This window comes from Ranitomeya imitator, chromosome 8, assembly GCF_032444005.1.
Source record: "Ranitomeya imitator isolate aRanImi1 chromosome 8, aRanImi1.pri, whole genome shotgun sequence".
Taxonomy (NCBI): Eukaryota; Metazoa; Chordata; class Amphibia; order Anura; family Dendrobatidae; genus Ranitomeya; species Ranitomeya imitator.
This window is the reverse complement of record NC_091289.1, coordinates 82319756-82337790: the sequence shown is the minus strand read 5'-3', so window position 1 is coordinate 82337790 and position 18035 is coordinate 82319756. Positions and strand designations below refer to the sequence as shown.

Below are 18035 nucleotides of genomic sequence, written 5' to 3'. Positions count from 1 at the left end.
CAGCAGCCAAAAATACAATTCTGGGATGTATTAACAGAAGCATACAGTCTAGATCACGTGAAGTCATTATTGCCCTCTACTCCTCTTTGGTCAGACCTCATCTGGAATACTGTGTCGAGTTTTGGGCACCACATTTAAAAAAAACATTAACAAACTGGAGAAAGTTCAGAGAAGAATGGTGACTGGTCTGCAAACCATGTCCTGTGAGGAACGTTTACAGGATTTGGGAATGTTTAGCTTGCAAAAAAAGAAGACAGAGGAGACTTTTTAGCTGTCTACAAATATCTCAAGGGCTGTCACATTGTAGAAGGATCATTATTCTCATTTGCACAAGGAAAGACTAGAAGCAATGGGATGAAACTGAATGAGAGGAGACACAGATTAGTAATGATGATCAATGAGTGGAACAGGCTGCCACAAGAGGTGGTGAGTTCTCCTTCAATTGAAGTCTTCAAACAGAGGCTAGACAGACATCTGTCTGGGATCATTTAGTGAATCCTGCTTTTGAGCAAGGGGTTGCACCAGATGACCCAGGAGGTCCCTTCCAACTCTAACATTCTATGCTTAGAAGCCACAGTGTCTTGCACCCACTGTGAAATTTGGTGAAGGATCGGTGATGACCCTGGGATGCTTCAGCAAGGCTGGAATTTGGCAGGTTAATCATTGCGTATGAATCAAGCCACATACAAGATTATTCTGGAAAAACAGTTGATTCCTTTTGCTCAGGCAATGTTCCCCAACTCTGAGGGCTGTTTTATCCAGCAGTGCACGATGCCACACAGTTGGTCAATTAAGGTGTGGATGAAGGACCACCACATCAAATCCCTGTCATGGCCAGCCCAATCTCCAGACCTGAACCTCATTGGAAACTTCTGGAATGTAATCAAGAGGAAGATGGATAGTCACAAGCCATCAAACAAAGAAAAACTGCCTAAATTTTTGTACCAGGAGTGGCATAAGGTCACCCAAAACAGTGTGAAAGACTGGTGGAAAGCATGCCAAGACGCAGGAAAGCTGCGATTATAAATCATGGTTATTCCACAAAATATTGATTTCTGAACTCTTCCTGAGTTGACACATTAGTATTGTTGTTTCTAAATGATTATGAACTTGTTTTATTATTTTTTTAATTATTTGAGGTTAGCAAGCAACGCATTTTTTGTTATTTTGACCATTTCTCATGTTCAGAAAATAAATACAAAATTTATTGCTTGGATCTTTGGAGACATGTTGTCAGTAGTGTATAGAATAAAAGAACAATTTAGATTTTACTCAAAAATATACCTATAAAGAGAAAAATCAGACAAACTGAAAATTTTGCAGTGGTCTATTAATTTTTGCCAGAGCGGTATTTGTCCAACTTATTCACATCACTGTTGACTGTGGTGGTCAGCCACATATGTGAACAAGTATGTACTTTATATAATTTTTTAAGCTGGATTGTTTCAGATATTCAAATAACATTTAACATTGTTAAATCATAACTAAACATTTGAATTATATTTTGCCTCACACTTCATTATTCTAATTACAAGCAATGAAAGCAAATCCTGACCCCCACTCACCACCCCCAACCAAGAGGTGCACCACTTAGGAGACAGTAAATCACAGCCCAAAGCACACAGACAGGAGCGCGCATTAAATAGAAGGCTCATCTTGGTTGAGGTTGTGAAATGAGTGTGAGGAGGGGCTGTCAGGAGGAGCTTGAGCAATTGGCGCAGATCACAGGACCTGGACCCCTAACCAATCTACTTGTAATTATTAGGGCAATGAAATGTGAAAAAAACAAAATTAAGCTAGCAGACAAATACTCTGTCACTCCCTTTAATTACTGAGCATATTCTTAGTGCTAGAACACTACACATTTTGATTCACAGATCTTTTACAGACTGTTTGCTAAATAAAAGCAAAATATATATAAAAAAACACAATGAGACATTACCCAGTACACAGGGATTCATGAAAAACCCCGCTTTCAGTTTAGGATCTTCTGGGCAATGTGGCCCTCCACCAGTCAGCACTTTGGCACCCTAAAAATGAAACATAACACACATTTGAGTAGATCTAAAGATATAAAAGTGAAAAACTAAAATTAGAACAGACTAGCAATTGCTAACTACCTGTCTGTTATGCGTGCCACTGACCTCTGCCGGCCCAGAGTGGTAACCACCTGATAAACGGATACAAGGTATCCAGAATAGACTGGTAATTACCAAGCAAGTGCCTGTTAGTTTTTAGGCCCATAGTAAAAGAAAATATTCACGCAAAATCTTTTAAAATCTGAACTATAGTGTGCCTTCTCATTGCTCCAATCCAACTTACTTGCTCTTTTGCACCTTTAATAAAGCCAAACACTTTCTCAAGTTGTGGTTGATTAATGAGTGGTCCCATTCTCGTGTCTTCTAATAGTGGGTCTCCAATTTTTATTTTTTTCACCTTCTCCACCACTTCTTCAGTGAACTTTTGCAATATGTCCCGTTGAACAAAGACACGTGTGCCATTGCAACATACCTATTTGACATAAAAATCAAGTGATCCATTAATTTCAAAATTTTAGTTCAGACTCATGACAGAATACATGAAAAAGACAACCCATTATAGTCAATGATTGGCTGCTCCAGTCACATGCCCATATCCAAACTTCGTCACTATAGAAGCAAAAAAAAAGAAAAAAAGACTGGTAGGGGACAAAAAAAAAAAAAAATCGCAGGTGCCAAACAGGGGCAGGGGATCAGTACATCTTCATCATTTAAAAAATATGCTAATCATTCAAACATTCATCAAATTTTGTATTAACTGGATAGCTTTTAAAAACCTTACGCTACATTTTAGCTTGACCAGGAAGAGCACAGGGAGGCGCATTTGCCGTAGGCAGAAGCAGCTTCTATAAACCTCGATTTAGCAATCGTGCTGCTGGCAATTCTTAAGATGGCAATATCAAGGTCAAGGATAGCACTTGTTTAGTTTTCATTATTTTACACAGGCTAATAATTATTATTAGGAAATAAAACTCCTTTTTACTTGGGCAGATACATTGCCCTCGAGAAGCAATGAATGATAATACACAAAGTACATGTGATAACAATTACATCAGGGTATACAGGAGGGCATTAAATGGACAATCTCCCTTTACATTGTGGTCAGCAGCACATCCCATATTTATAGGGTAGATGTACTTCTAACCAAGGGCACTTTGTAGCCTAGTATAAAAGGTGCAATCAGCCATAGCCTAGCAAATTCTCTCTCATCTATCATATGCTGAACTTGTGCAAGCTAATTGTGCACAAACTTACGACCACAAACCTCAATGAACTTAGCACTGGAAAGAATAGAGGGCCGAAATCCCTGCAGAAAGATGTGAGACTGATGTCACATAGAGAACAATTACTTCATGTCACTGCAGCCGATAGTGGGTTATAGGATGTACTTCATATTTCACACACTGCTTCTGCATTTTGGCCTAGTTTGTTAACCCCTTCATGACCCAGCCTATTTTGACTTTAATGACCTGGCCATTTTTTGCAATTCTAAACAGTGTCCCTTTATGAGGTAATAACTCAGGAACGCTTCAATGGATCCTAGCGATTCTGAGATTGTTTTTTCGTGACATATTGGGCTTCATCTTTGTGGTAAATTTAGGTTGAGAATTTTTGCGTTTATTTGTGAAAAAATTGGAAATTTGGCAAAAAATTTTAAAAATTTCAAATTTTGAATTTTTATTCTGTTAAACCACAGAATTATGTGCAGATGGAGGACATGGAGCCGGCAGCAACAGCATGGGGGGTGGGGGGGCGAAGGTGAGAACCTGGCAGCAGTGGTCGTGGTGAGGGCAGCGAGCAGGCACCTCACTGTTCAGCTTTCAGGGACACCATGAAGCTGGACAGCGAGGCAGTCATAGTTTTCTCTGCCCCTCCACATCTGAATGGAGAGCTAGTGTGACATGGACGCAGGCTCCAATCAGATCTGGGAGTTGTGACAAAGTAGTCACCAGGGCGATCGTAGCCAAGAGAGGGGGGGCAAAGCCACCCCCCTGGGCTAAAGTACAAGTCACCCAGTTCCTGCAGATCGGGTGAAATTTCAGTTAACCCTTTCACCCGATCTGCAGGTACACAATCCCGCAACGACGCCACATAGGCGTCACAGGTCAGATTGGCACCGACTTTCATGACGCCTACGTGGTGTCACAGATCGGGAAGGGGTTAACAGTAAAATCTGTCAGGTGTTTGTCATCTGAAGTCGTATTTACCTAATGTTAAGACTTCAGGACAAGATGCTTTTTTTATTTATTTATATGTCCAAATACATAAAACCATTGCATGAGATCCAAGATGGCCGCCGGCAGAGCAGGACACACTACAGGGAGCTCTTGCTGATCTTTGCAGATCCCAAGCCATCCAGGCTCTCAAGTCCGGAAAGAGGACTCTCTGGAAACCAATCTCACCAACAGGCCCTGTGACGGGCACAGCCGGTGATCTATACTGACATTTTGCAGCTTATATAGGAGGCTGGAGGACCTCGTGGAGTGCGGCCTAGCGATGAGGCCGGAAGCCTGATGGGGCATGCACTATGGATCTGCTGCCGGACCCCCACATTTACAGAGGCCTTTCCAGGGACCGGAGATCAGATCAGGAACTGCCGGTGGAGGCGAACGAAGTGGAAAAGTTCTTCAGAGGTGAGCTGCAAAGCATTTCCCCCCCCCCACCCCACCAGGCGGCCGCCGTGCCGAAGTCTCGTGCAGCGGCGGCCGTGGCAACAGGCCTGGACCATCAACAGCAAGGACAAAAGCAGGAGACGGTGAGCTGTATTTAGGCCGCAGACGGTGGGAGGAGAGGCCCGACAGGGCGGGTTGTCCCGCCGGGGCAGCGTAAATATTGCGGTCAGGGGGCAGTGGCGTACGGGTTGCGGCCGGACACCTGAGAGCTCGGTGGAGCTGGAAGTGCTGGAGAGGCTGGCTGCGACCCGAGATGATCGGGGAAGCACTGATCCAGCGGGGCACGAGTGCAGGGGGCCTTGGGGACAAGCCAAAGCTGGACAGAAAACTATCTATATTAATTTAACAGGTTTCTCCAGCCAATGCATAAACGTATAAAGGAGACTTATGTGGTGTTTGCAAGGGTCCAAGATCCTAACCATTGAGGAAAAAAACAGTTGAAACTCTTGGAAGGAAAATTATTTTCCTCTTCTCTTAGAGAACAGAAGCAAGCACACTACAGTAAAAAGCGTACGTCTCCCTGCTACCATAACATGGTATGGTGCATTGTTGCCTTAGTACGAATAAACATCCCCCTCTAGTGGCCAACAGGATTTAACACAACTACAACTCCACAAATTTAGTTTCTGCAAGTCTGTTTCTGCCGGTCAGACTCAGACACAGACTTTTCTGACTATGTGACTTCCGGGTTGTGCGCTGACCATGTGAGCATTTTTGGATGGCTTCCTTGAACCTCCGCTAACTTCGTATATCCATATGCTTCTTGCCCAAACTGGTAAAACGTGATCTTGTAGCCTGTTCAGAACGCAAATCGTATAATAACTGGCATTTATAAAACATTTTATAAGGACCAATATCTTTTACGCAGTGGGCAAAAACAACGCCAGCCCTCAGAAAAATCATCCAGTAGGTTCTGAAATGACCTCGGCTGGGGATCTAGCAATCCCTACTCCCACCTCCCTGCCTTCACCTAATAACTCAGACTTACAATTAAAAATACCCTCTATAGTTGACAACATTATAGCAAAAATCTTGCCAGAAATAAAATCTAATATTGAAAACTCCCTACATTTAGCTTTAAAGGGATTGCAAGACAGGCAGGACGAACAGGCCGAAAGTATAACTGAAATGGAGAACAGACTGTTGAGTCTCGAAGATGATTCCTACAGAGATTATAATAAGCTTCTGGCACTCACTAAAGAAAATGCCCTGCTTTGGGATAGGGTTGATGACCTTGAAAATCGTTCCAGACATAATAGTCTGGTGGGCCTACCTGAATCTTTTTTACCTAAAGATTTAAAGTCAATTTGTGAACTTGATCTTCCCAAGGCCCTCCATCTCTCCACGGGACGAAAGGTGGAGAGGGCTCACAGAGTGGGCCCTGCGACACCCTCAACTACATCTGGGGGAGGGGCCTAGAAACGCCCACGTCAAACAATTATGCGCTTCTGGATTATAATGACAACATTGATATTCTACAAGCATACCGGAAGCACAACCAGCCTTTAATGATCCGTGGTCACAAGACTCATTTTTGACAACTTTTCAGCTGAAGTCATAAGGAAACGCAAGGCTTTTAGCCCTATTTGTACAAAAATATTCCAAGAGGGCATCCGATTTCAACTTAAATACCCTGCAATCTTGCTGATCAGAGAGGGCTCAGGAGCATCTCCTACCTTTTCTTCCCCTATCGAAGCAGAAGCTTTTATTAAAGAACTTCTCAAATCGAAAAAGGTCCCAGAGAACAACCATTTCTCAAATGGCCCCGAGGCTCGACAGTCACCACGGTCTTTTGAAGATAACAGAGCAAATAAAGCACCGTGAATATGCAATTCTCATTTTTGATTGGTGTAGTTCTTTTGATACTAACTAAGCTTATTTTGATATAGCGGAGGGCTCGAGGGACCCAAGTCTCACAGGGTCGGATAGAAGTGTAGTCCATTTGTAAAATTTCTCCAGGTGTTGAGGGCTACCTTTTTCCCCGCCACTTGGACGAAAAGTTTGTGGTGAGACAATGTTCCTTTCTCATGAGACAGTTTGTTATAAGTTTTGTTCAATGTCTTTACCACTGCAGCTTTTGTTACTTATTGAAGTTTATTTTGTTGTTCATTTATTTCCGAACCCCCCCCCCCCCTTCCCTTGCTTCAACTTTTGCCGGCCTCAATCTATCTAAGCAACAAACTTAATTTACAGTCCTATCCTTTCTATATCTCACATGAGAGTTATTTGTTGGAATGTTAAAGGCCTGCGCTCCCCACAAAAACGGATGATGATTCTGAGACACCTGAAGAGGCTTAAACCCATTATTACTCTCTTACAGAAGACACATTTGCCTGAATCCATCGGTGAGTAAAAACGCGGTTGTGTTGACCCTTATCAATAAACACTTTATTCACCATCTGATCTCCCACCAGGCCCGATGAGGAGGGAAGACAATCGCATTTGACTTTGTCTACACAAATGGGTGACATCTCAATATATAATGTATATGGCCCAAATGACAGTAGCAAGTCTTTCTTTACCTACTTAGAGACTACAATAGTTCAGACCAGAATCTTAACAAAATAATTGGAGGCGACTTTAATTCGGTGTTATCTAAGCTAGAAGACAGAAAACATATGACTCCAACTAGTAGCTCAGAGCCATCTAGAGACAGTTATGGCCCCTCTTTTGACACAGTGTTCCCTAAAAGATGCATGGAGGTTCCTACATCCGGATGGCAGAGAATGCACTTTCTTTTCTCACGCTAAAAACTCATGGTCTCGGATCCATGACATTTTAATTTCTCTCACCCTGATTTCCAAACTGATAGGAGCAACAATTGGGGATTTGATTATTTCAGACCACTCTCCTGTTCTGCTAGATCAAAGAGAAACTTATCAGAAGGGCACTGACTTCCTCTGGAGATTCCTCAGTTTCTTATTTACAGACCAGTCCTTCCCTTTTCCCTTAAGCTATGATGGCAGGAATTCCTAACTGATAATGCAATACACCAAAGCGATCCCTTGCTCTTGTGGGAGACAGTGAAAGCTGTACTTAGAGGAAAAATTATGGCATATGTGTTCTCTCTGAAAAAGCGCACCATCATAGTAACATAGTAACATAGTTAGTAAGGCCGAAAAAAGACATTTGTCCATCCAGTTCAGCCTATATTCCATCATAATAAATCCCCAGATCTACGTCCTTCTACAGAACCTAATAATTGTATGATACAATATTGTTCTGCTCCAGGAAGACATCCAGGCCTCTCTTGAACCCCTCGACTGAGTTCGCCATCACCACCTCCTCAGGCAAGCAATTCCAGATTCTCACTGCCCTAACAGTAAAGAATCCTCTTCTATGTTGGTGGAAAAACCTTCTCTCCTCCAGACGCAAAGAATGCCCCCTTGTGCCCGTCACCTTCCTTGGTATAAACAGATCCTCAGCGAGATATTTGTATTGTCCCCTTATATACTTATACATGGTTATTAGATCGCCCCTCAGTCGTCTTTTTTCTAGACTAAATAATCCTAATTTCGCTAATCTATCTGGGTATTGTAGTTCTCCCATCCCCTTTATTAATTTTGTTGCCCTCCTTTGTACTCTCTCTAGTTCCATTATATCCTTCATGAGCACCGGTGCCCAAAACTGGACACAGTACTCCATGTGCGGTCTAACTAGGGATTTGTACAGAGGCAGTATAATGCTCTCATCATGTGTATCCAGACCTCTTTTAATGCACCCCATGATCCTGTTTGCCTTGGCAGCTGCTGCCATCGAAACCTTCAAAAAGAACCTGAAGACCCACCTCTTCCGACAAGCCTACAACCTGCAGTAACCACCGATCGACCAAACCGCTGCATGGCCAGCTCTACCCTACCTACTGTATCCTCACCCATCCCTTGTAGATTGTGAGCCCTCGCGGGCAGGGTCCTCTCTCCTCATGTACCAGTTGTGACTTGTATTGTTCAAGATTATTGTACTTGTTTTATTATGTATACCCCTCCTCACATGTAAAGCGCCATGGAATAAATGGCGCTATAATAATAAATAATAATAATAATAATAACATTACAGAGGTATGGGGAGTTAACAAAGGAACTTAGAAAGGCCTATACTGCCTTCCTTGCAAATTCCTCCCCTACAAACAAAGCATGCTGGCTACAAAAGCAGGCAGACTTTAACCTCGAAGTGGAGAGGAGGGGGAAGCTGTTTTTGACGCAGAGGGAGATCTGTTTCTATAGATATGGTAATAAGGCTGGCAGAATCCTGGCTATTTTGGCAAAAGCTAGGAGACCCCTACAAGGAATATATCAACTTAGGGACCCCTCTGGATTAATTCAATCAGATCCCCAGGTACTAAAGAAAATTTTGGGAACATACTATGGGTATGCTGTAATGTCGGTTCCGGCGTCGCGCCGCAGCGCAGGATCTGGCGTAAAATGTGAAAAACTAATGGAACGGATACGGTTTTTCGCCAGAACTGACTAGAGGAACCAGGGAAAAGCCGGATCCGTTCCATCAGTTTTGCATCCGTTTCTTCAGTTTTTTTTATCCGTTTTTTGATTGTTTTTAAAAACGCCCCTGGGAGGCTCCCAAATGTGATTGGCCACTTAAAACATGGATGTAGAGGAGCAAGTGTTAGGAGAGCAAGATGGAAGGCATTATTGCGAATATTCTGAAGATCAATGTGAATTTTACTGTGGAGGCAAATCACTTGAAAACAATTGTTCTGGAGAAGGAGCAAGAGAGACAGCGCATTATGTGTCTGCGCCGACGGCGTTTGTGGATCTATACCATCACAGCACAGAGAATGATGCAGGGAGTCTTTTCTACTTTATACATGGAGCTACGAGGAAACAGAAGTTTTTCGAGAACTTCGATCTATTGGTGGACCGAATTGGACATCTCATCCGAAGGAGTGACACGTATTGCCGATTCTCCATTTCACCGGGGGAGCGTCTGATGGTCACTCATTGGTAAGCCATTTTTTATTGCATCTCCTCGTGTAAAGCACACTTAACTTTAATGTTGTAGCAGGTATTTTATTAGAATAAATTTTAGTGTATTTCCTACAGTTAAAGCTGCATTATAACTGTAATGTTATCGATGGTCTTTTTAATGAATTATTTTTATTGTATCTCCTACTGTTAACGCTGACTTCTAACTGTAATGTTTTTGTTGGTATTTTGTAATAATTTTTGCCTTGCTTTTATTCACAGATTCCTTGCAACTGGAGAATCCCTTTCGTCACTACATTTTCAATTTCAGCTGGGAATTTCCACCATATCGGGAACTGTGAAGCACACGTGCCGTGCATTGTGGGACTGTTTGCACGGCGAATTTATACAACATCCCACAATGGAGAGTTGGTTGGAAATAGCCGATAAATTCCAGCAATTTGTCAGTTTTCCAATTGCTTGGGTGCAGTGGACGGGAAACATATCTGCATCGTGAAACTGGCTGGATCAGGATCAGAATATTTCAACTATAAAAAATACTTCTCTCCATTGTGCTGATGGCCATCACAGATGCGGAATACAATTTTATAGCGGTGGATATTGGAAAGTATGGCCGCTCCAATGATTCCCAAGTTTTCAAATTGTCTGATATGGGCCGTCATCTCTATGGAAACACCTTCCAATCCCCCCCACCCACCTGTACCTGTTTGAGATGTACCCAAAGTATTTTACCTTTAACCACATTATTAAACCTTGTTTTACCCAATATATTTAGCCTTATACCTTAAAAAATAAAAGAAAATGTTTTTTTAACAAACAGCTTTATTAAACAAATTTTTTAACAAAGTAGAAAAAAATTTATAAGTTTATATAGTTCGGGGTGGAGGTATTGCTGAAGTGGCTTTCAGATTGGGACACTTCGACATTGGGTGTGTGGAGAGAGGACTGGCGTATAGGAAATGTGGTGCCAATATTCAAAAAGGGGACAAAAACTGAACTCTGTAATTATAGGCCAGTAAGCTTAACCTCTACTGTGGGTAAAATCCTGGAGGGCATTCTAAGGGATGCTATACTGGAGTATCTGAAGAGGAATAAGCTCATGACCCAGTATCAGCACGGGTTTACTAGGGACCGTTCATGTCAGACTAATCTGATCAGCTTCTATGAAGATGTAAGTTCCGGACTTGACCAAGGGAACCAAGTGGACGTAGTGTATATGGACTTTTCAAAAGCTTTTGATACGGTGGCACACAAAAGGTTGATACATAAAATGAGAATAATGGGGAAAGGGGAAAATATGTGTAGGTGGGTTAAGAGCTGGCTCAGGGATAGGAAACAAAGGGTGGTTATTAATGGAGCACACTCGCACTGGGTCGCGTTTAGCAGTGGGGTACCACAGGGGTCAGTATTGGGCCCTCTTCTTAACATATTTATTAATGATCTTGTAAGGGGCATTCAGAGCAGAATTTCAATATTTGCAGATGACACTAAACCCTGCAGGGTAATCAATACAGAGGACAATTTTATATTACAGGATGATTTATATAAACTAGAAGCTTGGGCTGATAAGTAATAAGTAATAAGATGTATAACTATGCGCTTAATTCTAAAACTCTGGGCAAAACCATCAATGAAAAAGACCTGGGTGTATGGGTGGATGAAAAACTCATGTTCAGTGGCCAGTGTCAGGCAGCTGCTACAAAGGCAAATAAAATAATGGGATGCATTAAAAGAGGCATAGATGCACATGAGGATAACATAATTTTACCTCTATACAAGTCACTAGTTCAACCACACTTAGAATACTGTGCACAGTTCTGGTCTCTGGTGTATAAGAAAGACATAGCTGAACTAGAGCGCGTGCAGAGAAGAGTGACCAAGGTTATTAGAGGACTGGGGGGTCTGCAATACAAAGATAGGTTATTACACTTGGGGCTATTTAGTTTGGAAAAACAAAGACTAAGGGGTGATCTTATTTTAATGTATAAATATATGAGGGGACAGTACAAAGACCTTTCTGATGATCTTTTTAATCATAGACCTGAAACAGGGACAAGGGGGCATCCTCTACGTTTGGAGGAAAAAAGGTTTAAGCATAATAACAGACGCAGATTCTTTACTGTAAGAGCAGTGAGACTATGGAACTCTCTGCCGTATGATGTTGTAATGAGTGATTCAATACTTAACTCCTTCATGACCCAGCCTATTTTGACCTTAATGACCTGGCCGTTTTTTGCAATTCTAACCAGTGTCCATTTATGAGGTAATAACTCAGGAACGCTTCAACGGATGCTAGCGGTTCTGAAATTGTTTTTTCGTGACATATTGGGCTTCATGTTCGTGGTAAATTTAGGTCAATAAATTCAGCGTTTACTTGTGATAAAAACGGAAATTTGGTGAAAATTTAGAAAATTTCGCAATTTTCACATTTTTAATTTTTATTCTGTTAAAACAGAGAGTTACGGTATGTGACACAAAATAGTTAATAAATAACATTTCCCACATGTATACTTTACATCAGCACAATTTTGGAAACAAAATTATTTTTTGCTAGGAAGTTATAAGGGTTAAAATTTGACCAGCGATTTCTCATTTTTACAACGAAATTTACAAAACCATCTTTTTTTTAGGGACCACCTCACATTTGAAGTCAGTTTGAGGGGTCTATATGGCTGAAAATACCCAAAAGTGACACCATTCTAAAAAATGCACCCCTCAAAGTGCTCAAAACCACATTCAAGAAGAATAAACTTCAGGTGCTTCACAGCAGCAGAAGCAACATGGAAGGAAAAAATGAACATTTAACTTTTTAGTCACAAAAATGATCTTTTAGCAACAGTTTTTTTTATTTTCCCAATGGTAAAAGGAAAAACTGAACCACGAAAGTTGTTGTCCAATTTGTCCTGAGTACGCGGATACCTCATATGTGGAGGTAAATCACTGTTTGGGCGCACGGTAGGGCTTGGAAGGGAAGGAGCGCCATTTGACTTTTTGAATGAAAAATTGGCTCCACTCTTTAGCGGACACCATGTCACGTTTGGAGAGCCCCCGTGTGCCTAAAAATTGGATCTCCCCCACAAGTGACCCCATTTTGGAAACTAGATGCCAAAAGGAACTTATCTAGATGCATAGTGAGCACTTTGAACCCCCAGGTGCTTGCTTCACAAATTGATCCGTAAAAATGAAAAAGTACTTTTTTTTTTTCACAAAAAAATTCTTTTAGCCTCAATTTTTTCATTTTCACATGGGCAACAGGATAAAAAGGATCCTAAAATTTGTTGGGCAATTTCTCCTGAGTACACAGATACCTCACATGTGGGGGTAAACCACTGTTTGGGCGCATGGCAAGGCTCGGAAGGGAAGGCACGCCATTTGGCTTTTTAAATGGAAAATTAGCTCCAATCATTAGCGGACACCATGTCACGTTTGGAGAGCCCCTATGTGCCTAAACATTGGAGATCCCCCACAAATGTCCCCATTTTGGAAACTAGATCCCCAAAGGAACTAATCTAGATGTGTGGTGAGGACTTTGAACCCCCAAGTGCTTCACAGAAGTTTATAACGCAGAGCAATGAAAAAAAAAATATATATATATATTTTCTCAAAAATGATCTTTTAGCCTGCAATTTTTAATTTTCCCAAGGGTAACATGAGAAATTTGACCCCAAAAGTTGTTGTCCAGTTTCTCCTGAGTACGCTGATACCCCATATGTGGGGGTAAACCACTGTTTGGGCACATGTCGGGGCTCGGAAGTGAAGTAGTGACGTTTTGAAATGCAGACTTTGATGGAATGCTCTGCGGGCGTCACGTTGCGTTTGCAGAGCCCCTGATGTGGCTAAACAGTAGAAACCCCCCACAAGCGACCCCATTTTGGAAACTAGACCCCGAAAGGAACTTATCTAGATGTGTGGTGAGCACTTTGAACCCCCAAGTGCTTCACAGAAGTTTATAATGCAGAGCCGTGAAAATAATAAATACGTTTTCTTTCCTCAAAAATAATTATTTAGCCCAGAATTTTTTATTTTCCCAAGGGTTACAGGAGAAATTTCACCCCAAAAGTTGTTGTCCAGTTTTTCCTGAGTACGCTGATACCCCATGTGTGGGGGTAAACCACTGTTTGGGCACACGTCGGGGCTCAGAAGGGAAGTAGTGACTTTTGAAATGCAGACTTTGATGGAATGGTCTGCGGGCGTCACGTTGCGTTTGCAGAGCCCCTGGTGTGCCTAAACAATAGAAACCCCCCACAAGTGACCACATTTTAGAAACTAGACCCCCCAAGGAACTTATCTAGATATGTGTTGAGCACTTTGAACCCCCAAGTGGTTCACAGACGTTTACAACGCAGAGCCGTGAAAATAAAAAATCATTTTTCTTTCCTCAAAAATGATGTTTTAGCAAGCATTTTTTTATTTTCACAAGGGTAAGAGGAGAAATTAGACCCCAGTAATTGTTGCGCAGTTTGTCCTGAGTATGCTGGTACCCCATATGTGGGGGTAAACCACTGTTTGGGCGCACGTCGGGGCTCGGAAGTGAGGGAGCACCATTTGACTTTTTGAATACAAGATTGGCTGGAATCAATGGTGGCGCCATGTTGCGTTTGGAGACCCCTGATGTGCCTAAACAGTGGAAACCCCTCAATTCTACCTCCAACACTAACCCCCCCACACCCCTAACCCTAATCCCAACTGTAGCCATAACCCTAATCACAACCCTAACCACAACCCTAATTCCAACCCTAACCCTAAGGCTATGTGCCCACGTTGCGGATTCGTGTGAGATTTTTCAGCATCATTTTTGAAAAATCCGCGGGTAAAAGGCACTGCGTTTTACCGCGGATTTCCAGTGTTTTTTGTGCAGATTTCACCTGTGAATTCCTATTGAGGAAGAGGTGTAAAACGCTGCGGAATCCGCACAAAGAATTGACATGCTGCGGAAAATACAACGCAGCGTTTCCGCGCGGTATTTTCCGCACCATGGGCACAGCGGATTTGGTTTTCCATAGGTTTACATGGTACTGTAAACCTGATGCAACACTGCTGCGAATCCGCAGCGGCCAATCCGCTGCGGATCCGCAGCCAAATCCGCACCGTGTGCACATAGCCTAATTCTAAAGGTATGTGCACACGCTGCGGAAAATGCTGCGGATCCGCAGCAGTTTCCCATGAGTTTACAGTTCAATGTAAACCTATGGGAAACAAAAATCGCTGTACACATGCTGCAGAAAAACTGCACGGAAACGCAGCGGTTTACATTCCGCAGCATGTCACGTCTTTCTGCGGATTCCGCAGCGGTTTTACAACTGCTCCAATAGAAAATCGCAGTTGTAAAACTGCAGTGAAATGCGCAGAAAAACCACGGTAAATCTGCCATAAATCTGCAGCGGTTTAGCACTGCGGATTTATGAAATTCGCAGCGGAAAAATTCGCAGAGGACCAGGATACATGTGCACATACCGAAACCCTAACCCTAACCCTATTCTAACCTTAGTGGGAAAAAAAAAAATTCTTTATTTTTTTTTATTGTCCCTACCTATGGGGGTGACAAAGGGAGGGGGGTCATTTACTATTTTTTTTATTTTGATCACTGTGATAGGTTATATCTCAGTGATCAAAATGCACTTTGGAACGAATCTGCCGGCTCTTTTTTACTTTGTTCCTCTATCATTTCTTACAGGCTGATCGCTTCGATATCATGGAGGTGAAGCAGTATCTGGGCATCATCAGCAAGTTTTCTAGGTCTGGTGACCCAGATGTTAGCATGACGACATCGGGTCACTAAGGCAACGATCGGGACCCTGCATCACGCAGCGGTGTCTACGATCCAAAGGCAAAGGGGCTATCAGCCCCCTGCTGGCTTCCGGAATGCTGCGATCGTGTTCCATTGCAGCATTTCGGGGGTTAAAGTGCCGGAGCGGTCTATGACCTCTCCTGGCACCTAGTGCAAGGTGTCAGCTATTAGATTTAGCTGACACCCGGCGGTAATCGCCCACGCAATGACGTAATGAATAGTGATGAGCGAGTATACTCGTTGCTCGGATTTTCCCGAGCGCGCTCAGGTGATCTCCGAGTATTTGTGACTGCTCGGAGATTTAGTTTTCCTTGCCGCAGCCGCATAATTTACGGCTGTCTAGCTTGAATACATGTGGGGATTCCCTAGCAACCAGGGAATCCCCACATGTACTCAGGCTAGCTAGCAGCCGTAAATCATGCAGCTGGATCAACAAAACTAAATCTCCAAACAATCACAAATACTCGGGAGATCACCCAAGCGTGTTCGGGAAAACCCGAGCAACGAGAATACTCCCTCATCACTAGTAATGATCCGTCCCTGGTCAAATAGGCCTAGGGCACATGGATGGATCGTGGCATTACACAGCCTATGATCCGTACATACTAAGGCAATAAATAGATCAACATAATAAAATACACAGGACACACAGGTTGACTTTTAATCCCTTAGTGACAGAGCCAATTCTGTATATAATGGCCTGGCCATATTTTTACAATTCTGACCACTGTCTCTTTATGAGGTTATAACTCTGTAACGCTTTAAAGGATCCCGCTGATTCGGAGAATGTTTTTTCGTAACATATTGTACTTCATGTTCGTGGTAAAATTTCTTCGATATGACTTGCGTTTATTTACGAAAAAAGGAAATAAGGCAAAAATTTGGAACATTTACCAATTTTCAATTCAAACTTTGAATTTTTATGCCCTTAATGTCACAAAAAAATCTTAACATTTCCCATATGTCTACTTTACATCAGCACAATTTTAGAAATTTTTTTTTGTTAGTTATAAGGCTTAAAAGTTGACCAGCGATTTTTCATTTTTACAACACCATTTTTTATTTTAGGGACAACATCACATTTGAAGTCACTTTGAGGGGTGTACGTGACAGAAAATACCCAAAAGTGGCACCATTCTAAAAACTGCACCCCTCAAGGTGCTCAAAACCACATTCAAGAAGTTAATTAACCCTTTACGTGCTTTACAGGAACGGAAGCAATGTGGAAGAAAAAAAAAAATGAACATTTAACTTTTTTTCACAAACATTTTATTTCACAACCAGTTTTTTATTTATTTTCACAAATGAAAAAGAGAAAATGAACCACAAAATTTGTTGTACAATTTCTCCTGAATACGTTGATACCTCAAATGTGGGGGTAAATCACTGTTTGGGCGCGCGGCAGAGCTCGGAAGGGAAGGAGCACCATTTGACTTTTTCAACGCAGAATTGTCTGGAATTGAGATCGGACACCATGTTGCGTTTGGAGAGCCCTTAATGTGCCTAAACAGTGGAAAAAAAAACAATTCTAACTCCAACCCTAACACACCCCTAATCCCAACCCTAACCACACCCCTAACAGCAACACACCCCTAACCACAAACCTAACCCTGACACACCCCAACCCTAATCCTAAAACTAACCTGTTATGCTTTGGTGGCCTTGGAGCAGCATGAGACGTACTCTGGAAAAGGTGGTCCCTGTACTGACCACAAACCCTGAACCTAGCAGCACAACTAAAAGCAGCCGTGGGGGGTACCTAACACTCCCTAGAAATCTCGACACAGCCTAAGATTTAACTACCGCTAATGACAGAAACGGGAAACCTATCTTGCCTCAGATAAAATCCCCAAAGGATAGATAGCCCCCCACAAATATTGACTGTGAAAGTTGAGGGAAATAACATACGTAGAAATGAAATCAGAATTTAGCATAGGAAGCCATACTAGCTAAAAAGAAAGAATAGAACAGAGTACTATGCGGTCAGTACAAAAACTCTAGAAAATATCCACCGCAGAAAATACGGATCACCACATCTGACTAAAGACATGGGGGGTATATCTGCATCTCCAGAGAAATAGCTAGGCTGCAAAAAATCCTTCACAGACCAAGCTGGACAAGAGAAAAACATGAAAATGCACAGAACTATAAGGTCCACTGCAGGTGGACAGCAAAAACAAAGCCAGGACTTATCTTTGTAGAAAAACACAGCAAACTGGAGAGACCAGCAGGGAAGTGAATCCTTCAAGAATAATGGACAACTGGCACTGACTAAAGGATCCTGCAAAGCTATATACCCCAGTCACTCCTGCAATTAGTAGATACACATGTCCACTCCTGCAATCCAGACACAACTGCATTACCCTCTACAACCACCGGAGGGAGCCCAAAAGCTGAATTCACAACACTAACCGGAAACGTAATCCAAACCCTAACCCCAACTCTAGCCCTAACCCTAAGTTTAGCCCCTACCCTGACCCTAACTTTAGCCCCAACCCTAACCCTCACCTTAGCCCAACTCACTTTCGTAAAACGGTAACCCTAATGGAAAAATGGAAATAAATATATTTTTATTTCATTATTCTTTCCTAACTAA

The 18035-nt window shown here is 42.3% G+C and overlaps 1 protein-coding gene across 2 annotated transcripts in view; it reads right to left on the bottom strand.

Annotated features, from left to right (window-relative positions):
- ALDH9A1 (aldehyde dehydrogenase 9 family member A1) overlaps positions 1-18035 on the bottom strand; it is a 177848-nt gene that overhangs the window by 24451 nt on the left and 135362 nt on the right. For both annotated transcript variants that reach the window (XM_069737123.1, XM_069737124.1), the window contains exons 8-9: positions 2323-2511; positions 1943-2030 (exon numbers count right to left, since the gene is read on the bottom strand). In XM_069737123.1, coding sequence (XP_069593224.1) covers positions 1943-2030; positions 2323-2511 — 277 coding nt within the window. The remainder of the gene's footprint in view (positions 1-1942; positions 2031-2322; positions 2512-18035) is intronic.